The sequence below is a fragment of the Myotis lucifugus genome, unplaced genomic scaffold, assembly GCF_000147115.1.
Source record: "Myotis lucifugus unplaced genomic scaffold, Myoluc2.0 scaffold_88, whole genome shotgun sequence".
NCBI lineage: Eukaryota > Metazoa > Chordata > Mammalia > Chiroptera > Vespertilionidae > Myotis > Myotis lucifugus.
Window position 1 is genome coordinate 2,146,733 of NW_005871136.1, and position 27,250 is coordinate 2,173,982.

The 27,250-nt window shown below is 53.3% G+C and overlaps 1 protein-coding gene across 5 annotated transcripts in view; it reads left to right on the plus strand.

The window, feature by feature from the left end:
- ZFHX3 (zinc finger homeobox 3) overlaps positions 1-27,250 on the plus strand; it is a 180,705-nt gene that overhangs the window by 68,920 nt on the left and 84,535 nt on the right. For all 5 annotated transcript variants that reach the window (XR_002829864.1, XR_002829865.1, XM_023756008.1 and 2 more), the window contains exon 4: positions 17,107-17,338. Coding sequence is in view for 3 of the 5 variants with exons in the window: in XM_023756008.1 (XP_023611776.1) it covers positions 17,107-17,338 (232 nt within the window). In the remaining 2 variants the exon portion in view is untranslated. The remainder of the gene's footprint in view (positions 1-17,106; positions 17,339-27,250) is intronic.

The window sequence follows — 27,250 nt, forward strand, 5'->3', positions numbered from 1 at the left end:
TGTGTGACAATGGGAGAAACAGGACGCTGTTTTTAAATAGCTGTGTTAATGTCCTCATTAATTTTACCTTTTCCTACCAATTAACAAATATTAACTCCTGTGGCAGAATTGAGTTGGCCTCCCTACGAAGCCACATCCGTCCAGAGCTCTCCCGAGCCTGGGGAGCCCAGCATTTCCCTCCTGTTCCATGGTGTGCTGCTCAAATGGAGGTGCTGTTTTTTGTTGTTGTTGTTGTTTTTGGGGGGGTGGTCTTTGTACTGGGTTAGTCACAGTGCAGCCCAGAGTGGCATGAGGAATCCTGACTCCGAACGAGAAGATCTGGGGTTGACCTCCAGGGCTCCCACTCACATGCCACGTCCTCTCCCACATGACACAGCGCAGGGGTGACAAACCCGAGTGCCCACAGGCTGTGGGGTATCACACACGGTGCTGGTGCTGGGCTGGGGGCACCTGCCCCATCTTCCCCGCATTCATTTTGAGGTGAGGGAATGTGCAGCCAGGACAGCCAAATAGCCTCCTTAAAAAGAACACGTTAGAAAATCTCAGTTGCTTGAAAAATTCACAGATTTTAGTGTTAATTACTAATTAAGAATTTTTAAAACTCCGAGAGTTACATAGCTCATACGCACAGGCTGGTCAGTTGCTGCCAGTGGACACTCTCCTCTGTCCACGAGACTCTAGACCACTGGGATCTGTCCACCAGTGTCCACAGGGCTAGATCCACGCCGATGGTGTTACAGAGGGAATGTTTAAATACCTTATTTTCTGAATACACACATCCTGACACATCCTGGGTGTCAAGATCATTGCCAGCATGTTCCTTCTAAGCGACGCTGAGGACATAGGAACGTGGTGTGTGGGCAGGTACACAGGGTGATAGCCTCACCTAGCTTTTCGCCTTTTGTTTTACTCCCTCGCTATTTAAACCTGGGTTACTTTCAGCTGCTAGAGGGGATGGAAGAAGCCTGCCTTTCGTTGTTGGAAATTCCACTAGCAGGTTCGGTAAAACTTGGATCACTTACAGGTCTAGTTTACTTCTGAATAAATGTATAACCTCAATTCTCCCTCATGCGGGGTTCCTCCCTGTGGGATGGAGAACACAGAACCCAAGTTCCTATGTTCAAAGGCGTGAAAACGGGGCAGAGCCTAATTGTTTTGGGGTCATGTCATCAGTCAAAGTTAAATGGCACTTGAATGACTGTTGATCTTCAGTTTGAAGCAATTTATTTTTATATCAGGTTTGCAAGCCCGCTCTGACTGAGTTTATTTATTTATTAATTTTATTGATTTCAGAGAGGAAGGGAGAGGGAGACAGAAACATCAATGATGAGAGAGAATCATTGATCGGCTGCCTCCTGCACGCCCCACACTGGGGATCGAGCCCACAACCCGGGCATGTGCCCTTGACTGGAATTGAACCTGGGACCTTTCAGGTCTCAGGCCGATGCTCTATCCACTGAGCCAAATGGCCTGATTGAGTTTTGACAAGTTGGAAAAACTTAATTTGTTTTAATAATGTAGGTGTGTGTGTGTGTGTGTGTGTGTGTGTGTGTTTGATATTCTGAATAGGCAAATTATTTTTCAGTTTTTTTTAAATGGGTTAGCACATCACTGCCAAAGCAGAGAATCCATCCAGTCACTTGTTTTTATAAATAAAATTTTATTCATAAATAAACATGCTCTTTTATGTATTGTCCGTCACTGCTTTGTGCTATGACGGCAGGATCGAGCAGTTGGGGCAGAGACCGTCGCGGACGTGTTCAGCCATCGGTTTAGCTAAAACCTGAGTGCTTCCTCAGCCCCAAGCAGTGAGTGTTATCCTCAGTGCTGAGCAACGTGGCGCTCTGCGGAGACAAAGTGCTTCCCGGTCACTATCAGCTCCGCACCTGCCGTGTTCCTCACGACGGTGCCACGAGGGCGTGCCGTCCAGGTTTTATCCCTGACGCGGAAGAAGGGGGACTTGCCCACTGGCAGTTGTGTCATCTCATGAGTCTTGTGAGCTCCGGGGATGCTGTTGGCACCAGTGGGACTCACACCCAGAGGCAAGCCAGTCCCTCCACAGGTTCCCCCTGCAAAACCCGATGATTTCATGAGCACAGGACGTGAACAGGTGATCAAGTAATTAATTCGTCTGGTGTACACTGAGGACCCCCATGAAATCAGATGGTGGCGAAGACTTTGAGTCTTCAAGTGCCCCTTCCAACTGATTCTCATCACCTGACAACTTTTTTTTTAAAATTTTGCCTTGACTGTTTATGAAGTGTGTTCACACCGACTGACCCGCGGGAGCCTCCTGGCCCCTGGTTGTGTGCTGGTGTTATTCCGTTTTATAATTGAGCCTCCTCTGCAGGCTCCTGACCCCACACGTGTGTCCTTGCTGGGGAACGACCTGACTGCTGTGTGTCCAGTAGGAGAGCCCGGGTTCCTGCCTTCAGGGACCTCCGGTCTCCTTGGGAAATAGTCCACATCCATGAAGCGGATAACCAGCGCTCAGGGCGTCTCTGGGAAAAGCGGTGCTGAGAGCTTGGGCTCTGAGTGCAGAGCAGAGCTAGAGGGAGAGGGGGCACTCAGAGGCGGAGCGGAATCTGGCTGAGCTGGACTGGAAGTAGATAAGGGAGGACATGGCACAACCCCCCCCCCCCACACACACACACCCCACCCACTGAGGTGCCCAGAGTCAGTACGCAAGGTGGAGACAAGGTTGGTGCAGGGGAAGTAGTGGGTGCTAAGATGGCCTAGTGGACGACCTTCCCCTTGTACAGACAATGATGGAAGTGATGTTTAGTTAGAAGATTAATCAGCCCTTCATTGGTCGTATGAGGAAGCAAGAAGCAGGACAGACAGGTGGGAATGAGTGAATCTAAAGCTGGAAGGAAGACCTCTATAAAAAAGTGGTGTTACCTCAGGAGGGGACTAGTATGTCATTGCTCCCTCCAGCCTTATGTTATTGTAGAATAATCTGGAAAGGTCTTTGAGAGTTTTGTATTTTAACATGTAAAGTCTTTAAAACACCTGGTAAAAATGTATCTAGAGTCTATATTCATACAGAGCAGGCTCCTGGACTTGAGATTCCAGGAAAGATTTAAAAAAGACGTCACCTGCCGATTGGTGTGGGGTGAGCGATTGGCTGCATCCAGCACTGTAGCCGCAGGCCGGCGTGTGTCCAGACGTGAGGGACATTGTAAGGCTGACACCACAGTTCCTGTGGGCACCCCAGGGCCCTGGATGGCAGGACCTGAGTCATCCCTGTCTAGCCAACCCCGATCTTTTCCCAGACGCCTCTCAATCCGCCCTTTTGCTCAGACCCTTTCCCAGTGGGCATTTTTAGGGGCAGTTTTCCAGAACTCAGATTTCACCGAAAAAGTGCCACATAGTTCTCGGCACCATGGGGAACGCCCAGCAGATCTGCTGCGGATGCTTCCCATCCCGTCGCCGCCCGGGCCTGCTGGAGCCGAGGGGACTTGTTGGACACAAGGAGAGGATGCCTTGGTCGATGTGAACTAGCTGATGAGAAACCTCCCAGGAATTTACCATTTAAAAATAGGTTTTAGAAAAAAGTCTCCCTGACTGGCCTTGCAGCCACATTCCACGGGGAGTCCCTGGGGAGGGGCTGGCCCTCCAGGCACAGGGCTGGAGTTTGGGCATAAACTGGAAAGGGTGACACCGCTAAGCATCTGTCTTCTGAGCCCATTCGAGGAATGGTCCCTTCCTCGCAGATCCCAGAATTTGAAAATTGATGAAAGAGAGAGAGATAACCAGTTCCGTAGACACAGCGGTTCTCAGCAACGTCGGTCTTACAGGCCGACAGGAAGTGTGGGAAGAAAATACAAAGAGTGTGCGTCGGTCTTACAGGCCGACAGGAAGTGTGGGAAGAAAATACAAAGAGTGTGTGTGTGTGTGTGTGTGTGTGTGTGTGTGTGTGAGAGAGAGAGAGAGAGAGAGAGAGAGAGAGAGAGAGCGAGCTCATCCTGACTGAGACACCTGGGGGAGTCCAGCTGCTGGCCCCGTGTTCCGTGAGCGCTGTTTAGCCACCGCCTTTCCCCGGTGTGAGCACCGTCACACCACTCCATGACTCTGGTAGACATTTTACGTTTAGAACTGAAATACGGACTAAATTGTTGTTACCTGTAAAGAGGGGTGGAGTTCTGACAGCAGGAGCTACTCCCCCCAGAGGCACCTGTGGCGCTGATTTTCTGTCCCCGTCTTTTGTGATCTTCTGTTCTAGGCCAGGGATGGGGAACCTTTTTCCTGCCAAGGGCCCTTTGGATATTTATAACATCATTCTGGAGCCATATAAGAAGATTAGCTTAGAAGTTAGCCTGCTGTATTTGGTCAAACATTTAATCAACTCACCCCTAATGCCCTGGCAGGGCCAGACCAAATGATTTCACGGGCCTTATATGGCCCGTGGGCTGGACGTCCCCCACCCTGTTCTAGATGTTCTCAGCATACCTGAGTCTTGCAGTTTAAATTCGTCAGTTTAATAGTAAAAGAGCATAGCAACATTAAACCTACGTAAATACGTCTAGGATGTGGTCGAAATGAGAGGGCGGAATGACAGTGACCGGCTGAGCTCCCCTCTGCCCAGGGGCATATTTTGGCGGATTCAGAGGGGAAGGGATAAGTCCTTTGGGGACCCCGATACTAAAAAAGTTAAGACACTAAGTACACTCACTTATGGTAACTATATCCTGCCATAAAGTTTTACTTAAGCATACATATGAGCAAACAGTTTCATTTTCTCAGTCCCAAACTCCTCTCTCAGTCGTCAAGGCATGCAGAGCCCCGTGTGGGAGTCACGTGCAGCATGTGCTCAGAAGAATGGCTTGTGGTGGGCACGGGGGATCCCCTGGCGTCGTGGACCCCAGAGGCGAGGAGACAGAGTCCTGGCTCGGGCGTGATGGGGAAAGACCTCGGGTGGAGGTGCCATTGGTCTGCCCTGGGATTGTGCAGCAAGCATGTCAGCAGGTGGAGAGGGTGCCCGTGAGGGTTTCCAGGCAGGACAGACACCTAGACCAAGAGGCGGTTGGTGGGGAAGGCGGGCACTGCCAGGAGTCTGACTCTGTGTGGCCCGTGGACTGGACTGGAGGGCTGGAACCTCAGCTAGAGGAGGGGAAGTTAGACCAGATGGGTCTCGAACAGCAAGTTAAAGACCAGGAGTGACAATGGAGCATCACAGGGTTTTCGTCGTTTATCCAGACTGTGGCCAGTGATGTTGAGGCACCTGTTATTGACCAGGAGCCGTGCTGAGCAGGAGGGAGAGACAGCGTGGCCGCCCGCCTGTGAGGTGCTGCTCATGGTGTGGCTTGTGACTCAGTGAGAAGAGCAGTAAGGAAGCCACCGGGCGGGCGGGCTCTGGGCCCACAGGAGTGAATTGTGGGGAAGGAGTGGCCGAGGTCTGGGCTTGTGCACAGAGGAGAACCCTGATCCCTCTGGCTGTGTATTTATCTTCTGCTCATCGTGGAACCTCTAAAAAAGACCCGGCTCTTCTCGTTCTACTTCATTCACAACATGAGACTGTCGATGCTTAAAATTCAGTCGTGTGACCCACTCCCCAAGCTTTGGCAACGAGTGAGATGCAGTTTCCACACAGGCCTCCGCCTCTGGTTTCACTGTTCCCAGAGGCCTCACGTTCTGGAGCAGGTGGTGGGCAGGCTTTGATCCAAACCTCAGCAACTATCGAGGTTTCTAGATATTTCTCAGGCACTGAACTGTTTCTGACCCAGAAAGGACCAGTTGGCCAACTTGCCGCCTGAGACAGTGGCTGTCACAGGAGCTCGCACCAGAATTGCTGGTGAGCTTGTTAAAACCCTAGCGTTCCTGTGGGGCCGGGTGGGTGTGATGGGGACCCTCGGAGTGCTGATGCCGTCGGCCCAGGGGCCACACTTTGAGCACCCCTGCTCTGAGCCATGCACCCCTGGGAAAAGGAACTGCTGTGCTTGTGGGGCGTTCCTTTGGCGTGGCCCTCTCTCAAAGGCGTCCACAGTGGGTGCCCGTGCCCGCTTTCACAGCAGGAACAGACGTGAAGCTGCACAGCGGCCTCTGACCCCAGAGGCCCCGTGGAGCCAGCCCTCAGGTGGCCCTTGTGAGCACTCACACTCCTGCAGTGCCCTGCGGCTTGGGAACTTGGGATTCCAGACCCTTCCCTTTCCATCCCCTCGTCTGGGAGGGAGCCATCTTCCCAAGGCCACGACTGACCTCAAACAGCCTCGCCCCTGGGGAGTGGCCTGTTTGGTCCTTGGCCCCCAGCGTGGCTGTGGACGTCTAGATTGAGCCTGGTCTCCATCCTCTCCTGCTGGCTGGTGCTGGGACCCTTCGGATCCTCCCCTCGTGATCTGGAAACGGTGTTGAGATGAGGGTGCTCATATTAAGTGACAACCCTAGGGAGGCCCGTAGACGCCCAGAGACCCTCAGCCCAACCCTGCTCCCTCCGGTCTTGGAGCGCTGGCCAGCCGGAATGATTAATTGATGTTCTCCACTCTGCCGGACAATTAAGGGAAGCAGGAGAAGGAGGGGACAGTCTTCAGTGAGACCTAAATTGGCACCACATTGTTTTCTGTTAATCTATTTTGTTTTCTGTCCGTCTGTCCCCAGGGACGGGTGCCTTGCTGCTTGCTGAAGCATGCATAACTAATGTCCTCATTAAGGGCTGATCTGTTTATCAGGGCCCTGCGAGGAGGCCGGCCTGCCAACCCCAGGCGCGAGCTGGGGGCTGCGCCCTCCCTCCGGGCCGGAGCCCCACCTCATTAAGCCGGTCCGGGCTATTGATTGGGAGCCTGTGTTTGGAAGAGTCTTACTTACTCCATGCATTACCTTGACAGATTGATCAGATCTGATTGAGAACCTCTTAAAGGAACGAACAGCTGTAATGGGAAAGTTGGACTCTGTCATCTGTTAGGATGATTCTGGGAGCAAGAAGAACACGGCTGACATCTTGGAGCAATTGTATTTACAATTAACATGGCTGAAAACGATTGCCTCTATTGATCCCCCCTTCCTGCAATTACAGCCCCATTGTTTACATTCCAGCACTTCAGTTATAAAAAGGAAATTCAATAATTATTGCATTATTTAAAGTTAAAGTGCCACAGAGTTTGCTGGCTACGCTTGCTGGTTGATTTAACGTTCAGTAAAATCCATGCTGAGCTCTCCATCTTGAGGCCGAACAATATCGGCTTTTAATGAGACTTAAAAAGGGGGAGGGGGGAGGAGAGCAAAACCCAGAGCCCAGGGTGTTTGTCTGGGTTATTTATGGGGGAGCCCGAAAGCCGTGTCATCCTTCCCAAAACTGCACGCCCTGTCGCCATGTGGCTGTCCGCTCTGGAGCCGGCCACCTCCTGGCCTGGACTCAGGCTCAGCTGTCTGCCCTCAAAGAGGCGCTTTTCTCTGTTCACTCTCCTGGTCCCTGGTCCCAGTCCCACCGGCATCGCTCTCTCCTTCAACTTTCAACAAAACCCATGAATGTAAGGAGAAGCGGTCCAGCGTCTTAGCGGCCAGGACGCGCGCGGTCAGAGGCGTTTGTTCCAGGGAAGTTTCCTCTCCTGCCTCGTCACTGCCCCATTTCCTCTCTTACGGGAAAAGTGAAATCAAAATGAAGCCCCTCTTCTCAGGAAGGAGTCAGCCTGTGTGCTTGCTGCTCCCCACCGTCTCACGCCTGTGACTCCTACGGCAGGTGGCAAGGGCATTGGTCAGCAGACCGTGGGAGCCAGGAAAGCCTCTGGGTTTGAGCACCACAGTCATGCTCTCAGCAGGCAGCCGGGACGTTCAGGGGTGGGAGGGATTGTAAAGACCATTTCTATTTTTCTTGTATTTGGTTTACATTCTGCCACGGGCCCGGGTCCAGCAAGACATCTGGACAGGTGCGCTCAGCAGGACGCGAGCTCACAGGAGAAAGGGGTGCCTCATGCCCCAGTACCGAGAGGCGCACCTTCAGCGACAGCCCGGGGAATTCTGGACCGCGGGTGTGAGGGGGCGGGAAGGTGAAGAGAGCCAGCCCTGACTTTTAGGATGTATCTGGTGCAGGCCAGGAGCAGGCAGCTGCTTCCGTGCAGCGTTTTCGTCAAGCAGGTGAATTTGTGTGCGCAGGTGCCGCGTGACTTATCTGGTGCCGCTTGGGATCGAGTCTGAAATGCTCTGTGGGAAAAGGTGGGTGCAGAGGTGGCAGGCCCTGAAAGAGTCCTTATCGGGGACTGTCTCCGTGTGTTCTGAGTCGGGTCTCTGTTCCGTGGAGTTGCTGTCCCAGCCAGAGCAGCGTTTCTCAGAGTGTGGCCCCCACCACAGCGTTAGCGTCACCTGGGAGGGTGTGAGGAATGCATGTTGCGGGCCCCACCGCCAGCCCGACAGGAGGCAGAAGCCCTGGGGATGGGCCCGACGCCTGCGGCCCAGCAAACCCGCCAGGGGCCCTGATGCGAGCCCATCTGCATCACCGACCAAGCCTGTGGCACCGCACCTGCCGAGCAGAAGCGAGCAGGCAAAGTCTGGGCTCACGCTAGGGAGACGCTGCCTGCGCAGGTATTTGGGCAATCCTTCAATCTTCCGAAGTTCTTCGCACGTTTTCTCATGTGGTGCTTGACACTGCCTCTGAGGGAGACGGGGCGAGTACAAACATCTCCATCTGGCAGATGAAGTCGCGCCCTGTTCTGACCACCAGGCACGTATTTTCTCTGCTGGGTTGACTGTCGTGGGATTAGAGTTACAAATAAGCAAGATTCTGGGGGTCAGGTGTCCGCCACCCACCTCAGCTGAGTTTCCTTTTCTTCCTGGTCCTCACCCAGGATGCTGGCAGACATGACGAAGAACACGGGCCTAGATTTTCATTGTATGGCGCCCTGATGGGCAAAGAGAAAGCAGATACGGTTTTGTGGGAAGGACACGGGCTTGTGGTGTGGATCCAGGCTCTGCTTGCACCAGCGGCGTGACCTTAGGCAAGTGACTTAAAATAAAATTGAAGCAGGAAAGAAGTCGGCCCCGTGGGTGCTCAGTACCCTTCCTGTGTCACAGTTTCTATAGATCACAGTTCCTGTCAACCAGGAACTAACTCCTCTTGGGGCTGGGGGTGGGAGAGCAGTTATCAAGGAAGCAAGTGGGTAAGTTCAGTAGATGTTCCTTTCCATCCCTCATCCCAGAGCTTAACTAATGTGGACAATAATGACAGTAATAATCACCTTATTCGTTATAAAGACTCACAGTGCACCCGGCACCGGAATAAGCACTTGATGAGAATGACCTTGTTGAATCTTCCCAGTGGTGCCGTGAGGAGGCTCTGCTGTTGCCCAGGATTGCAGACGAGGAAACGGAGGCTCGGCATTGTAGTAACTTGTCGGGTGGCACAGTGAGTGAGCGCCAGGGGGAGGGCTTCCACCGGCTCTCTGAATCCCGGCTGCGCCTAAACCACCGTTGTCGGCAACGATTGGACACGGAGTTGAACGAGGACGAGCTAGAGTAGCACGTGTGCATACGTGGCCTTTACTTCTCTACGGGCCTTAAATCTGGGGGAGCTGGGAAGTGCTGGGGAAGGAGTGCGTTGTGTCTTCAGGAGTGAAGAGAGTGACGTCCTAGCGCAGGGGAGCTTTCAGGTCCTGGGAGCTTGAGGTCGTTTCTGGAGCCAGTCAGGGTGGTGCTAGCCGGTGGGACCCACTTGGTTGTCTTATGCACCCACCTCCCTCCCTCGGCCTCCGAGCCCCACATCTAGATGCTTAATTTACCGTCATGGAAATCAGCTGTTGTTTGGCCTGTGACCCCAGGCTCCGATGGGCCCTCCTGAGGGAGGACGTCTGCTCACCCGCTGGACGCCCGCTGCCTCTGGAGTTTCCCTGCTGAGGGGGATGGAATCTGCTAAGTGAAGGCATCAGCATTCTGCAAGGGTCCACATTGCGAGTGTTCACGTGCCCTGTGGGCAGTTACAGGTGTGTGCCCTCACTTCTCCTTCTAGAACTTACACCTCTTCTCTCAAGGGAGGATCATATTGAGACTTTGGAATCAGGAAATGTCATCCACAGGAGGGAAGAGACCGGGGCTGGGCCGTCTCGACCTCGGCCCTGGAGCTCGGGTACCGAGAACTAGCATCACGCCCTGATCCGGGGACAAGGAACCTGGCCTAGAAACCGGAAAATAGGTCAGAAAATGGACTGATCTAAGGGAACGTTTTTTATTTCCTTTCACTTTCTCTTGTAAATCGGGGTTGGGGCTTACATCTTTTGGCATCGGCAGGGCTCCTGCGGTGAAGTAGGACTAAATTAGCATGTGCCAAGGATGAGGGCATGTGTGGGTGAAAAGCCAGCGTTAAACAGAAAATACACATATATATTTAGGTTGACCTTCCGGAAGCCTTCCTAAGAAATGTGACTTTAAATTTAGAACTGTAACACAACCTCTGATTAAAAAATTAAAAAGAACTGTAACCCAGCTGCTGATTAAAAAAGCCACCGCCCCATGCCTGGTTGAACCACACCTGAAACCGTCCCTTTCTTGTGCATTCAAGGTGAACAGCTGGATCTGGGGAGTCCTGTGCTCCCGACACCCCTGCGGCCAGTGCAGCACAGCTGGACAGCTGTGGACTTGGCCTCAAGCCCCAAGTCCCAGTCCTGAGGCCTTGGGGGAGTCATGTGACCTCTGTGAGCTTTGGGTTCCTCCAAGGACAGGAGGTGACAGCCACTCACCTTGTGGGGCCGTAATGAGAAGATTAGGGGTGAGAAGTGGAAGCTGTGCGTGGAAACACTATCCATTAAACTCCCTTCCTTCCTTTATCCTATGCTGTGGGGAATTAGCCAACTTGCTCTGCACCCCCGTCTTCCCGTTCCTTCTCACTGCGAGTGTCAGTGGGGTTTTCACCGTCCTTGGCCTGCGGGGAGGACCTGGGTCCCTGGCACACCAGGGGTGGCGATTTTGCCTCCTGAGGCATCCTGATCTGGGACCTTCCTTTTATGGATTGAGAGGCCCTTCCACCTGCCCTTGCCTGGGTTCCAGTCAGAGTCCAACAGGTATCTCCCGGGAGCCTTGCTGGATGCCCATGGGGTTGGAGGGGGTGCTTCTCTGCTCTGAAAGAGATGTCCGGCATCCCCTGGGGTAGCCCACTGGCCTGGGAGCAGCGTTACCCCATCAAAGAGCTTCCTCCTTCCATTTGCTCTTGGAATAGACGTTCACTGTGTGCACAGAAGAGTGTGGGTGTGCGTCGTTCCTGTGAACAGGTGCTATTCCCCAAGAAGTTCCATTTGTCAGTCCTGTGAGTGTCAGAATGTACTTTGTCCATTTCTGCTTTCAAAGGAGGCTTTGACAAACCCTGATCGATACTTTACATTCCATGCATGAAGAGCCAGATGTTAGAAGTTTCCGGTTGGGGAGAGGGAGGGAGCCGGCCCCTCCAGATTTATAGAAATCAATGTCCTCTGACAGAAGTTGGTTAGTTTTCCTGGGAAACAAGTAGCAGGAACACATTTTTTTGATTTTCACGATGAATTATTTTTCTAACAAGAGCCCTCTTCTCGTCTCTTTGACTTTCAGGCACTGGCCAGGGTGAACGAGGGTAACATATTAATGGGGTGTCGAGTCCCACAAAGTAACATGGCTGCCTTTTTTTCTTCCCTTTCTTTTTGAATTATTCATTTGCTTTTTGTTCCCGCCTTTACGTGCCAGGCTAATTATTGGAGGTGCCTGTTACTGCAGAAAGGGCGTTTCTCTCCTGAGTTCTTGGATGCAGACCCAGAGGGAAGGTGCGAGGTGTGTCCAGGTCAGGAGCACAGGGGTGTCACCTTCAGCTAAACCGAGACGGGACCAGCATTTTCAAAAATAAAGAGCTCCACGGGGTCAGGAAAAGGCCCCGTCACTGCCAGCACAGGGCCGCCCCTCCTGTGTGTGTCACACTCCTCTCGAGGATCGAGGATCGGCTGCTCTCAGATGAATGGGAGCAACTCGGAGAAGCTGAGATTCCTGGCTCTCTCCTGCTTCCGTTTCTGAGCCAAACGGGATGCTTGCTTCTCATTGGCCATTGCACTCCTCGGAGCTTTCCAAACGTAGATCCTGTTGCCACGTGTAGACGTTTCTTTCAGTAGAAAGGACTGTCCTTTGCAGTTCACAGCACCCAGCGTTTGGCAGGCACCTTTTAAACTGGCCAGTGAGACGGGGGGGGGGGGGGGGGCGTCACAGAGACCTCAGGTGATGGGAGGTTGGGGGAGGCTGAGGACTGTGAGTCCGGGTGGGCCTCGCTGCCCCTCCCCTTCACCCAGGTGGATCTTCCCATCTCCATTGACCAGTTGGCCCTGCTTCCTGATGACTTTGCGGGTAGATGCTAACCTTTAAAAAAAGTATTGAATTTATTAGGGTGACATTGGTTAATAAAATTATATAGGCTACAGGTGTATAATTCTATAACACATCACCAGTATATTGTATTGCGTGGTCACCACCCCTAGTCACGTCTCCTCCATCACCACTGATCCCCCTTTATCTCTCCTACCTTCCCCCTTCCCCCTTTCCCTCTGGTCATCACCATCCTGTTGTCTGTGCCTGTGAATTTTTTTTATTCCTGCACTTAATCCCTTCGCCCTTTTCATCCAGCCCTCCAAACCACCTCCGCTCTGACAGCTCTGTATCTGAGTCTGTTTCTACATTAGTTGTTAGTTTATTTTGTTCATTAGATTCCACATATAAGTGAAATCACATGTTCCTGTCTTCTCAGAGAAGACTGGCTTATTTCACTTACATAATACTGTCCAGGTCCATCCATGTGGCTGCAAAGGGAAGATTTCCTTCTTTTTTTCATGGCCGAGTAGTATTCCGTGGTGTACGTGGACCACAGCTTTTCTGTGGCCTTTGTGATGTAATGCCCCCTTCTGAGTGAGCCAGTGGTTTTCCCTGGCACAGCGGGTGGTATAGTCTCACATTGGCATTCCAGCCGAAGAAGTGCCCCCTCATGTCCCTGAGAATGAGAATGGCCTCCCAGTCCCCCCGCCACTGCTTTCATCATCGGCAGGTTAAGCACCTGGGTTGGGACAGTTCTCTCTCTCTCTCTCTCTCTCTCTCTCTCTCTCTCTCTCTCTCTCTGTGTGTGTGTGTGTGTGTGTGTGTAGTATCTAATGTGCTGTAGACACTTAGAATCAACCAAAAACCAGACCCTGCCCAATGGGTTCAGCAGCCGTTTTCTTTGGGTCCAAAGCAGCACGCATACCTTATAGCACAGGGACCACAGTTGATGTCCTTTGTGTGTTTTTTTAAACTGTACACCCACCCTGACAGAGGTGAGTAGATAGGAATCTTGAGCACAGAGTAAAAGAAATGGAGAAAGCTCAGCAAAACCTGGGTCCCCTGCCCAGGATGGAGGGGCTCTGTGATCGGGGGCGAGAGGACGGGGCGGGGGGTGGAGGGTGTGCATGGGGGAAGCATTCCCGTCGTAGTGAGGAGAGCAGGAACTCCAAAAGCAGGCAGTGCCTTCATGGATGCTCCACTGGGGTTTGGGCCGTGGTGGATTCTTCATATATTACAGTGACTTTAATTAAATACATTGTGATCCCAACTGAGGGTATTCTAATTAGCTGGGTCAGGAACAAATTATTCTCCCTCCTTCTCCAAATGAAAACATCTACTCGCTTCTGCAGGCAGAGCGTGTCCTTGGCTGACTGGCTTGCCCAGTGGAGTCCTCCTGGGCCTCTCCAGCCCCAGCCCCTCCTGCTGCTTCTTATTAAGCTGCTTCCAAAGGTGGGATTCTGGGGAGGGGGCCAGTGCTGCCCGGGAGGGGGAGGGCCTCTGGCCAACAGGGTCAGGGCGGTGACCCCCTCACGGCCTGGGAAATGACCAGATGGTGTGGAGAAGGTCACAGAGGTCAGGCCCCGGCTGCGAGCTTTGGGTCCCTGTTTGCACCAGGCTGGACAGCCTTTGAAATAGCGAGTGAGAACTTACAGAATGTGGTGAGAACAGGATCTGTCACATGCAGGTCAGCATCAGGAGACTCGGGTGGTGAGTGCAAGTTTGGGTTGGGATGTCACCTTGAAAAGCAGGTGTTTCCTGGCAACTGAGCAGTAGTTTGTTGTGTGTGTGTGTGTGTCTTGGAGAATGAACTTGAAGCGCAAACACAAGCTTGGAATTTTGAATGAGGCTTTTGTGCAAGTGAGAGAGGACCCTAAAGGCTCCCCAGACCAGGATCCGTGGGAGAGGCCATGGCCGTCTACCCTCCTTCCTTCTGTTCCTCCCCATTGAGGGGGGTGCCCGTTTCCCTTCCCAAGGGGCTCTCGGTGGCAGAACAGAGTCGGGGCCGCACAGAGAGCGCCGATTGCCACCATGAGCTGGAGTGTAGACTGGCTCTGGAACATCTTCCTCCTACCAGTTGTTAAAGCAGAGTCCACTGTACGACGTTTATTTCATTAGGATTTACAAGTGCTGTCCCCCAGGAGCCCAGGAGCGTCCGGACAAAAGACATTTGATATCTTGACTTCCACCCAGTTCTCTTTGGCCCTGGTATCCTTTCTTCTGGCTCTGAGGCCAGAAACCCCAGCCATTTCTAAAGGAACCCTCACGTCCATATTAAACGTGATGTTTACGAATCAGTGCCTTACTGGGAGGAAGCCCTGTTTCGTGGGAAGGTGATGGGACCTGGGGGGCAGGCTTTACTGATTCCTGCTGTGTTTGCAGACTTCATGGTGTTACCACAGTCCCTGGATTCCATGGAACTTGGTGCTTTGGATTCCGTGGTTATTTCTCCAGTTGTCTTGCATTCAGGCAGTTTTTGTTGAGGCAGAATAAGTGTACTTCTTGGTGACCAGGACCGCAGTCCCTGGCGCCTGCACCTCAGTCCCACGCTCATCTCATTCCTTATATCGTCCACCGGGCCCTCTCCTGGGAGACAGGGCTGTAGCCTTGGGAACACGGTGCTTCTGTGCGGCTCATCCCCCTGAAGTTCTCGGCGAGGAGCCTTGTCTCAGAGGAGGCAAATGGAAGATAAACCCTGAAAAGATAAAACAGCTCAAATTTAATGTTTTTATTTCTTTTTACTTTTATTGATTTCAGAGAGGAAGGGAGAGGGAGAGAGAGAAACATCAATGATGAGAGCGAATCATGGATCGGCTGCCCCCTGCACACCCCACACTAGGGATGGAGCCTGCTACCCGGGCATGTGCCTTGACCAAGAATCGAATTGTGACCTCCTGGTTCACAGGTCGACACTCAACCCCTGAGCCACGCCGGCCTGGCAAAACAGCTCAAATCTATTTCAAGAAAAGTAGCTTTTTATTTTAAGTTGTTGCAATTTCTTGAAGAGTTAACATTGAGCTCACTCCTTCCTTAAACGCCTTCTGGTTGGGCCATGGCACTTGAGTAGCTGTTACTGTGGAGACATTAGCAAGTTCCAGGGCTCTGCACTCAGCGTGTTCACTCACCCACGCTGTGGGGAAGGGGATATTGGTACCTGCAGAGCCCTCCCCGTTCCTACCTGCAGACTAGCTGCGCCAGTTCACGTGATTGAGGGCCTTGGCCTCCTCCGCACAGTGATTTTCTACGGCACGTACTCGGTGTATTCATGTTTCCTCATCCGATACGGTGCAAACGTGCTCCTGGAGCTTGCACACTCTTTTGCTGAATGTTTGACGTGCGCCTGTGAGCAGATGAGCCTCAGAGCCGCGCCATTCGATAGGAAGTGCTGGTGGGGCCTGGGTGCTGTCGGTATTGGGCCCCGTGCCGGGCATTTCAGCTGCTCCGCGTTCTCGGGCCTTATTATCACCTGGACCAGCCACAGTTGTCAGGGTGTGGGCATCGAACGGGACGGGTGCGCGGCAGACGGGGAGCAGCAAGTTGACTTCCGAGTCACCTGCTGTGTGCTCTGCAGCGACAGGGACGGCTCCCGGGACGGGGGGTGGGGCTGTGGGCGAGGAGGGAGAGGGACAGGTGGTGACATGAACACAGACTCTTCGGTCATCTGAACTTCCTCCCCCACAGGGATGCGAGAGTCGGGGTCTGGTTCTCTCCTTTCCACAGACGAGCTGGCTAGCCTGGGTCAGGCACTTACGCTTTGCAGAATTGCTTCCCCTGCTCTCGGTGTACAAGCAGAACTCACGTCTCCTCTCCTGCGGGTCCTGGGGAATGAAGGGATGGCCTTTCTGTGTACCCAGAGCCAGTGTGTCCATTCCCTCCCTGTTCCCAGAAAGGGCCCGTACGTAGCTCTTTTCATTCTCAAAGAGCCATGGAAATGTGGTCAGTGTTGTCCTTGGAAAATCGTCTCCTCTGAGGCACGGGCGTCGTCAGGGCATCAGCGACTTGAACCCTGTGTGAGCCCGCCTCCCGCCAGTGCCTGGGCTCCCAGGTCCTGGGATCAGTGCTGTGCCCGCACAGACCCCACACAGAGTGCAGTTTTGTCCATCTGTGCACGAAGCCAGGTGACCTTGAGATGTTGGCAGGGAACTCGTCGGAGAAATTTATTTTTCTGTCTTTTTTAATCCAGGAGAAAACCTAATTTTGAGTTCTCCCAATAGACTGTAGTTCTTAATACAAACGCTTGAACCTTCTTCCTTGGCCTGTGTTACTGAACTAGGCGGGCATCTGTTCAGGCCCGGTGACCTTACGGACTGTCACTTAGACTAGCTTTTGCTAAAGGCCAGGTAGCTCGATTTGAGGCTTTGCAGGACCTCCAGTCTCTGTTGCAACTGTTCAGCTGTGGTGTTCTGAAAGCAGCCCTGGACGATTCGTGTCACATCAGTGGCCGTGTTCCCTTAAGACTTTATTTACAAAAGTAGTCAGCAGGTGGGATTGGCCTGCGGGCTGCCGTTTGCTGACCCCTGACCTCCATAATGCAGGCCGCTTTGGAGAATGGAAGGGGAACCTTTCATTAATGGGCCAGGAACACCGACAGGATGAGAAAGGTCCAATCCATCCGCATTTTCAGCCCCGTGAAAAGCCACGGGCAAGGACGCTGGGGGACACAGGAATGCGAGTCAGCTTGCTGCTTGTCCTCGGGGAACTGCTGGAGAAGGCACAGTGGAGCGGGGAGAGACGGGCACAGAGCAAACCCTCTAAGGAATCCTATCGGGCTGCAGCCAGGACGGCGGTGGGCACTCCGCGGTGGGCTCAGGGCGGCGATGGGCTCTGAGTGGCTAACCCCAGGCATGTCCGTGTTCTTTGCCCCGGCAGCACCTGCAGCAGCACGAGAGCGGCGTGGAGGGCGAGAGCTGCTACTACCACTGCGTCCTGTGCAGCTACTCCACCAAGGCCAAGCTGAACCTCATCCAGCACGTGCGCTCCATGAAGCACCAGCGCAGCGAGAGCCTGCGCAAGCTGCAGCGGCTGCAGAAGGGCCTTCCCGAGGAGGACGAGGACCTGGGGCAGATCTTCACCATCCGCAGGTGCCCCTCCACCGACCCAGGTGAGTGGTCTCCAGGCCCGGAGGCCTGGGTGGGCCGGATGCCGACCTGTGTGCGGCCTCCGTCGGTGGGTGCAGCTGGCCCTCGCATCCATGGCTGACCGCACAGGCGGCCCTTGTATTCTGGAAGGAACATGCATGGATGGTTGCATTTTTTAAAAAGGGACTTAGGGCCACTTTGATTCTGCTATCACAAGCCACTGCCCAGGGAGCCGGCCAGCAGTTGTCCTGTCCCCATCCCCTAACGGTCTAGTACACTGTGGATGCAGAGTGTTGCTTCACGTTGTGCATAACCAAGTGCCAAGTTGTGTCGTGTTCGATCTTAAGGACAGTCCGTTGGTGGCCTCGCGTCTGGTCTGTGAGGAGTAGCTTCAGGTAGAGTCAAAACAAAGACTGGTTGCAAACATCGTTATTATATTTGAAAGCGACCCCAGTTGCCCCGTGTCTCAGTGCCGCCTGTTACTTCACGGAGCCAAGACCTCCACCCCCCGTCCTGTCAGCTCGCCCGCAGTCACCTTCCCCGCACCCCGGGCTCCCCTTTGTGACTCGCCCCCTGCGGCCTCGCTCGCTGGAATCACCCCTCTGCTGTTTCCAGGCTTCCCATCCCTTTCTCTCCACGCGGAAGCACAGGGACAACGTGCTTTTTTAGAAACAATTAAAACAAAAGGCCTCCCTTAGCCCCCCGTTCCCTCCCTGCCCCCAGGAAGCTGCCGGGCTTTTGAGGGGCCTTTCCTGGTGGCTCCTTCTCAGCTGCCCCCTCATGCCGCCTCGGCCTGTGTCCTGTCATCACACTGCCCTGGAAGAGGGGCCCTGGGCCTTTGGGCTCACCCACCCAGCGCTTCCTGCTTGCCCCGACCCCTCCCCTTTCTGCGGTCTTGGAAATTGTTGCCCGGCCCCTCCTCCAAGCTCCCTCCATTCTCTGGGCGCTCAGGTGTGTTCCTTCCTCGTCCTCTGGCTCCTCCTGGCCGTCCTCCTCCCCCCACGTGCCGGCGTCCCGGGGTTAGGCCCTGGCCCTTGGCTCCCGGCCTCAGGAAGCTTTAAGCAGCTCCTGGGGTTCCCACTGGTGCCACCTCGCAGGCTGAGCTCACGACGTCCTGTCCACACTTTCCTCCCAATGGCTCGCTGCTGAACGACCTGGTCCAGGTGGGGACTCGGGCTGCCTTCTCCCTCCACCACCTGTGGCTCCCTCTCCGCCTGGAGCCGTCGGGGCTGAGTGGGGTTTCCAATCTTAACGTTAACAAATTGCACATTTGTAGAGCTTTTAAAGGCAAAAATTACGTGGCCCTTATGAAAAATGGCGTGACCCTCCCTCATCCCGTTCCCCTGAGCAGTGGCTTTCAAGTTTTCGTTGGATTTTTGTTACTTATTTCCATGTTGATGGACATGCTTCTATTACTATTTTTGATTTTTCCCCCCAAGTTTAAGGCATCTCTTGGCTTTATACTCTGGAAGATGGCGATTTCACTAGCATGCCGTTCTATAAATCCACTCACTCGTACCCGCTCACCCACTCCCCGTCTGCAAACCCACACAGAGAGAGACACACACACACACACACACACACACACACCCATGCTCCGCATACACTCACACACGCACACTCTGCACCTACACTTCCCTGCTCCCCGCCCCCCGCACTAGCCCCCCCCCCCCCCACTCCCCAGCCCCCTACACGCTCAGTCCTCTCCTCCCTCTGTCTTCCAGTGTGATTAAATAATAATTTGGGGTTTTATTAATATTCAGTGTTTTCATTATTCTAACTCTATAAATATTAATCACAGCTGAGCCGTGTAGAGTTTTATAATTTCATTTACCTACTTGTACAACTTTTTGTTTTCCCTGGTTTTCTAGGTACCTATGATTAATTCATGGCTCAGCCTCCCCAGAATGACAGTTCCCGATCTCTGGAGGCCCTGCTGTTATCAGTTGTGCTGGGGGCCGCGTTTCCTCCTGGAGGCACCCCTACTCCTGGCCCCGTCACCCCGCTCTCCACATAAGGGGGACTGGATTTCCCGTGTGATAGGCTGCACCCCCCCTTTGAGGGTGTGTCCCCCCACCCCCTCACTGGAGTGGCTCAGGTTTCCTATCACAGTGGAAAGGCCAGTCGCCCTGAGTCAGGGTGAGTCATTGTGTCAGGAAAGGGCTGCTGGGGACCAGGATAATCTTGTCATCTCCAGGTCCCTGCAAGACTGTCTCCTCCCACGTGTTTTTCAAATTCCTGTTCTGGTTAAAGTCCCGCTGCCTTAACCCACGGGGTCTACTTCGCTTCTTGTCTGACCCCATCGCTCTGTGTGTGTGGGGGGGGGGTGCTCTCTGGAGCAAGGGATGGGGTCCAGTACCCAAGGACACGTCTGTGCCTGAAGACTGGGACCATTGTGCCATCTGGCTGTGGGGTCCCCAGTCCCTACTGGGGCATCTGCCTCTGCCTGCCCCTGCCACCCCCCATTATTCCACTGCCCAGTCACTTCCTAGGAGTCTCCTTCCTCCACCTCTTTATTTCAGGGCTGGGGTTTTCTTTTTCATGTCTTTTTGCCAGCTCTGCCTATGTCATTGTTTTAACCTTCTGTTAAAAGCTGGTCCCTCCCCCCCTCAATTCTTTCTTTCACTCTGCTCAGAATTCCCTTTTTATTAATGAGGTGCCCCAAACTAAATAGTGTACAGCTGCCATTTCACCCGGGGTCTGTGGGCTGGAACAAACAGTGCCCTGTTTCATAATGTAATCCTCCTATTTATGCAGGCCGCGCTGGAATGGCTTTCTTACACCATTGCCTTCTGGGTTGCTCTCATGTAATGCGTATTAGGGTTTCTTTTCCCCCTGAAGTGTATGAGCAACGTTAGTTAGATGATAGACTTCCTCTCTGTATTTCAAAATCCTTTTGTATTGCCTTTGGCCCGCAGTCATGTTTTTGATCTCTACCCACCCTGCACCCCCCTTGAACCCCCCTCCTCCCGGCTAAATTCATCCTCCTTACCAATGACAAAGAGGCAGATTATTAGGTGATGTTCCTGTTGACGTTAACAGTAACGCGGTGCTGTTTTGGAAACTCCGTTAAGAAAACTCACCTTAAAATATATCATCTCCATCTCTCCTCCCAAGGAATTGTCTCTTCACAACTTCTGGAAAAAATGTCCTCAGTGCCCTGGCCGGTGTGGCTCCATTGGCTGAGCGTGTCCAGTGCCCTGAAGGTTTGCTGATCTGATTCCTGGTCGGGGCACACGCCGCCCGGGTTGCAGGCTCGTTCCCCAGGGGGGCGTGCAGGAGGCAGCCGATCAGTGTTTTGCTCTCATGTCGATGTTTCTCTCTCTCCCTTCCTCTCTCTCTAAAAATCAAAATCTTAAAAAGAACGTCTGGAAGAAAAAGGAAGTTGTGACATGGAATTAAGCAGAAGGTCATCAACTTCAGATTTTGTCCACAGACTTTATAAAACATCCCCAGTTTTCTCCTCAAACATAAAAATGAGAACCTTACTCTTCAGCTAGAGAAGTCACTCCTGTAGCGCGAGGGAGTCCGGGGCGCATCTTGCGAGCCCTGCCTGCTCTGGCTCTAAGCTGCATGTGTGTTCAAGGTTGCCTGTCTAGAGTGTTCGATTCTGGTGTTCCGATGCTATCTAGTTAAATGAGAGCGTTCGCTCTCCCTTCCTTCCCCTGTTGTCCACGTACCAGAAAGTCTTACCGAGAAGCCACCGGGAAGAACTCCCTTTCCTTTTCTGAGCTCAGGACCTTACGCCCGGGCTCCTGTTGCCGTCCGTGGAGCGAACTCTAGGATAGGTCCTTCCCTGTGATGACAAAAGTGTCGTCTTCTCACATTTTACTTATTAACATAAGTCAACATGTTTTCCAATCAGGCAAGTTCACCATCTAGCCTGTCAGTCGCCATGGACATGTCAATGTGAAGGCCTTCACCGCTGGCCATGGCCAGGATTTCCACCTGCCTCTGGCCACGTGACCCCCTGCACCACAGGGCCGAGTCTCAGCTGCCAGCAGGGTGCTCATCAATAGGCCATCCTCCCCTACATGGTCCTGCCTGTGGGCAAGCTTTCACCCTTCCCTCAGTGGGCAGGCCGGCCCATACTGTGTTGTCTTTACCTAGTGTGCCGGTGTTTGTGGTTATGCTTCACATGCACACACGTGCACGTACACACACACACACACACACGCATGGGCCTTCTCATTGTAGACATCGCTTGGAAGTACTCATCTCAGAGAACAGAGAGTAACCTAACCCGATGAGATTTCCCCACCCCAACGTTATTATTATTGTTTTGCATCCGAATCTTTAGATTATTGGCTTGCATGTATTTTTCCCAAGACCAAGTCGTGGCCCTATACTGTGTTAGGAGTTGGTCTTGTCACTCCATCTGCACACACAGGTGAAGGTAGAGGAAGCCAGTCTTGAAAGACAAAAAGCTCTCATAGGTGGGTCCTGGGGAGGATCAGCTTCCCTGTGTGCCTGTTAAAGAGGTGTTTCTGGCTGGGGTGGGGGACGGGGGGTTGTAGGGGGAGGGGTTTAGTTAATTTCATCCTGTCAGTGCCCCAGGCACAAGAGGCCCTTTGTCTTTCTGTCCTCAGCCTTCCTCCTCCCCCCTCCTCCTGTTTTCTCGCTCACCCTTGCCTTCACATCTCTTTCTTTCATGTAGACATAAATTTCAAAACTTTGCACAGATGTAATTAGTGATTCTTGACTGAGCGCCTACTGTGTACAAGACTCTTGAGTTCTTGGCGTGGATACAGTGGTTAAGGCACCAGCTCAGGCATTCGCGGCCAATGCCGGTGACTCTGTTTACAGAAGGCGCGCTCGTTCAGAGTGCAGGAGACGCTTGCTTGGCGCAGAAGACGGAATCCCCTTTCTGACACAGCTGTGGTGCTCCAGGTAGTGAACTCCTGGGGTCAGGGAGGCAGGGGCAGCTTGCCAGGTGACGACGTGGTTTTGGTGACAACTTGTCCTGAAACAGTCACCGGCGTTGCTCCATGGATCACTTTTTTGAACCAACTTTCAGGGAGTTCTGTTTAGCTTGGAAGCTTAAGGGGATAAGAACATGTACTGTTTTTAACTTTCTCATTTGACTTTGTTTTTATTTTTCCAAATTGGCCTAAGGCTGCCCTCTAAACATGAACTACGTTACATTTTTTTTTTTTTGGTACATAGCTAAATTATAAGCAATTTCAGTGTGACTTTTCTCATAGCACTAAAATATGTTGTGGCCAGTCTGTAATTCTGAAGCATTGTTTTTATAAAACCAAAGCTATGTTCTTTTTTTTTCCTTCCCTTTTTACTGTACATCTTGTTCACGGGGCTTGGGGAAGGCATGGGGGTGATGGATTTCTAACCAGAGAAGTTACATGTAAAAGCGCATCTGAATAGATTGGGGTGCCTGGGATTTTAAGCCCTTATGGAGGAATGAAGGAAATACGGCGTTATCTGTAATAAATACATTCCCCACTGAAGGGCTGTCTGGCCAAGGGTTGCAAGCATCAGTGTGTTTTTTAGAAAGGTGCTTTACAATGCAAGAATAAAGAGAGACCATTGTGCATCAGATGAAAGAGAATATATTGTTAAATGAAAAGGGGAATTTGCAGAATAATGTAGAGGTTGATTCCATTTTTTTAAAGTATTTTCTTAAAGCTTTAAAAATAACCATTCTAAGCAAAGTCAGTAATTGGCATATCTGGCTGGTTCGTGGGTGGCATTGGTTCACGTGTATGGAGCCTCATAGAGCTCAAGCGCTGGCGAACCTTATAGGTAGCGACCTCGGCAAAGTCGCTGCTGATCCACCGGGAGTGCACCTTGGTTTCTTTTGTTCATGGAGGTAGTTTTCTGCCCGTCAGTGCCCGGCACACGTAGTTTGATTACTGTCTGATTCGCTTGCGTTTTGCATCTCCATGAAGAGGACAGGAGTGGTTCTCCGGGTGTACCCTGTCTTGTTTTTCTGTTGGATAGAGTTCCTGATTTGCCTTAATTAGTCCTCTAACAATCTACAAAGGTCAGTGCCAATTGCCTGTTCATTTGCATTTGTAATTGCGATGGCTTCTGATTACATATTCCTTGTCTTAGTCCTTCCTCTAAGTATGTGCTAGTGTGTCCTCTTCTCCTCCGCCTCCCACACCCCACACCCACCCGTGTACCGGCCTGTGTGGGAGCCGGGGGCCTGACTCTTTGTATAAGAAACCTTCGTAGGGATGGCCCAGCCTTCCCTGGCACCTTGCAGAAGCTGTTGCCTCTAAGTCAGGGACATAACGAAGTCAGAGTCGGGGAAATGACGTCGATGCCAGGCAAGAAATCTGAGAGCCATTATCTAGCAGCCTTCTTGAACTGGGTAATTAAGGGCAATTAAACTTTACTGCCGACTCTCTGCAGAATATGCTAATGACCTGGTCTGTGGGAAGGTGGACATGTGCAGGGTGCTGTTCCACTGTGGTCCCGTGCTCCTGGGCTGGAGGGTCCCCCAGAGAGCCTGTGACATCACCAGGCTGGTCACTTGGCGATGGGACCCGAGTCCACACCTGATCTCCTTCCTCTCCGCTCCTCAAGGGGAGACGAGCATCGGCACGGAGACTTGCACCTTCTAGAGATTGTCCGAGACGCGGCTGCCGCAGCTCGAGTCGCAGTGGTTCTCACTCACCCACCCTCTCGTGTTCTAGCTCCGCCATTCACTAGTTGCTTTATTGTTATGGGCTGATCAGAGCCACCTGGGTTTTCTGTTTTATTTCAGTGGGTGAAACTGGAGGGTCCGCTGCCCTATGTGTTGGGCATGTGTACGGGATATATTGCCGGGCCAGTTAGCCTTTTTCATGGTGGAGGCTTTAGATTACCTCCCACACCCTCCCCTCGGGTAGCGACTACTGTGCGCCCTCACGGCCACCCAGCGCTGCCCACTCCCTTCTAGCGAGGGTGATACCAAGTGACACAACAAAAAAGAAAAGAAAGGCACCTGCTGGCGGTTACGGGAATTAGACTGCGTGTGTGTGGGGGGCGGGGGATGGTGAGCCTTGGGGGTCCCCTGTTTAGGGTATGAGCATGCCAGAGAGCCCAGGAACACAGGGGTCCTCAAGGAGACATAGAATGTCAAGTCACACCAAGTGCTGTTTTAGTGACACCTTTATGCCAAGTCCCCTTGGAAAGGGGTCTCCAGGGAACCTGAAAGTCTGAAACTTGACTCTCACGTGAACGTGGATTGCTGGCCAGTGAGTGGGTGTGTTTCCTGGGTTGGAGTTTGGGGTTCTGTGCCTGGATTTCACCGAAGGGGCGGGGCCTGGTGGTGATGACAACGGCAGCGGGACACTGGCCATCACCTGCTGTCCTCGGCCCTGTGTGCAGGCCCCTCCTCCCCCCTCTGCGCTTAACCCCCCCTTGGTTGCCCGGATGTATCTCTTAAGAGAAACAGTGACTTTCGGACTGTGCACAGCATCCACTTCTCGGGCTGCGTGCATCCTCTACCGAACCTGTTCCTGACCTTGGTGGGGGCAGGGCGGGGAATAGAACGTGCATCTCTTTGCTACAGAAATAGCTCAAAGGCTGCTGCTCGGCCTCACAGATGGGAAGGAGCCCCCTTCAGACTGTGACCCAATTACGACACTCACAGTCCCGCATGGTTTTTCCGAGCGTTGACTAGCGGTGGGGAGTGTGTGGCCTCGCCGGTCCGTGGGGCACGCCCGCGGGTCCCCGGTGCCTGGGTTCCCAGGTCCCCAGAGCAGCAGGGAAGTTTCTGCCGGTTCCCCACCTGCCGGGCAGCCACAAGCCGCACGTGGCTATTTAGGTTCAATCAAAGCACACAACACCCAGTGTCTCTGCCACAGGAGCCAGATTTAAGTAGTTGATCATGACCTGTGGCTGTGGCTGCCTCGGTGGGCAGTCCAGGCGTATAGAACCACCAGAACGTTCCACTGCACAAACCCGTTCCTCACAGGCCTGATTTCCAGCCCGCCACGCCGGGGTGGGCGGCCTCCCCAGAGGGGCCTCAGCTTCCGTTGTAAAGGCGGTGGTGCCTGCCGGCCGCCTGCTCGCTGGAGCCTGCACCAGGGGCTGCCTTCCTGTCTTCCCGACCCTCTACGTCCTTTTCTCGGGATGGATTCATTTTGGCTTTGCCACCCCGGCCTGTCCCATGAGTGGTGGTGAGGGTGTTGGAAAGGACTCTAAAGCTGTTTCTTACAGAGTGGATGTTAAAGGGCTTTTTATAGTTTTATACCTCAAGACCATCTTGAGACCTTTTGTGTATATGTTAATAAAAGGAGCTCTTTATTGCTTTTAAAAGATCCTGACCTCTGCTTTAATTAGAATATTAAAAATTGGACAGTAAGTGATTTTTCTTGGAACAGGCCTGTCGTTTTAACTCGAAATTTCTTCCAAAATTATCATCTTCTCACAAAGAATCCCTGCGCGTTGCTCTGACCGTTTTCACTGGTTTAAAGTTCTGCACTCAGGGCAGATTCTCTTTCCTCGTGGACTGCCCTCATTTGCTGGGGCTGCCATAATGAAAGACCACAGCCCAGGCGGCTGGAACAACAGGAGCTGATTCGCTCACAGTCCGGAGGCTGGGAGCTCGGAGCCATGTGCCGGGCCGGGCTGGTTCCTCCTGGGGCCGCTCCCCTCGGCTCGCCCAGGGCCGCCCTCGCTGGTTCTCAGCGTCGTTCTCCCCGTGTGCACCCCCTGGTGTCTCTGCACGTCACACTCTCCTCTTCCTGTGAGGACACCAGGCAGATGGAGTCAGGGCCTCATTTCCACTTAATCGCAGCCTCAAAGGCCCTCTCTCCAAGCCCAGTCACATCTGAGGTGTGGGTGTTAGAACTTCAACACGTGGATTTGGGGAACACATTTCCGTCCACCGCCTGCACTCTGACAGCTGAGGCCAGCATCTGTGAAGGAGGCTGGGATGGCCGTGTTGGTGGCACAGGAGAGGGGAGGCGGGAGGGACGGGTGAAGCCTCTGGCTGCGGGGTCAGTGCCCGCCAGTCCCCACCGGGCTTTAGTGAGGCTCTTGGCCAGTGAAGAATCAGAGCGAAACTCACTGGATTTGCGGGTGGGGATTGACAGCCCCCCGTTTTGTTTCTTTCTGTGTTTGGGGTACAAGCTCTCCAGAGCTGAGCGCTGACACAGCCTTCACTGGCTCTGGGACAGAATTCTATAGGAGGAAGTGGGGGGGCTCCTTCCAGAGGATCTGGTTGCCGGAGGACCTGAGGGTTTGTTTCTTGGTTTACCTTACTGTGCCGGCTGCTGCAGGCTTGCCGTTATTTAAAGATCCTCCTTCGTACAGCGTTCACGGAGGACCCCTGCTTCCCCCGTGTCCGCACGCCCAGCCCTGATCTTTCCCTCGGCCGTTCTCCGGAAGGGCTTTCCTTGACCGCAAGAGTAGAAAGTGAAGGCGCTGTCACCCCTCACAGGTCCTGGTCACTGGGTCCCACGGTTCCGGACCATTGTGCTCGCGCCACCGGCGGGCAGTGGCCACCGTATTGGGCAGGGCAGGTGGAGGTCACTTCCTTCCCTGCGGGAGGTGCGCACGGCCACCTGCTCCAGGCAGCACGGCTGTGACTCGGGGCAGAGCTGGGCCTGGCGCAGAGGTGCCCTGCCTCCCTGCTGGGTTGATGGGCTAATCCTGGACTGTAGCGCTTTGCCCGGGATGGAGTCTTCATGTCCAGAAAGGAAGGCGACCCATTGCTGATCCTCTCCGGACAGAGATGAAAGCTCCATAGGCCGGGGAGGGTGACTCCTTGTCCTGCACACATGGACGGTCCTAGGATGGCCGGGCATCACACATGGATGTGTCCTAGGATGGCCGGGCACCTCACATGGACGTGTCCTAGGATGGCCGGGCACCTCACATGGACGTGTCCTAGGATGGCCGGGCACCTCACCTGGACGTGTCCTAGGATGGCCGGGCACCTCACATGGATGTGTCCTAGGATGGCCGGGCACCGCTCTGGC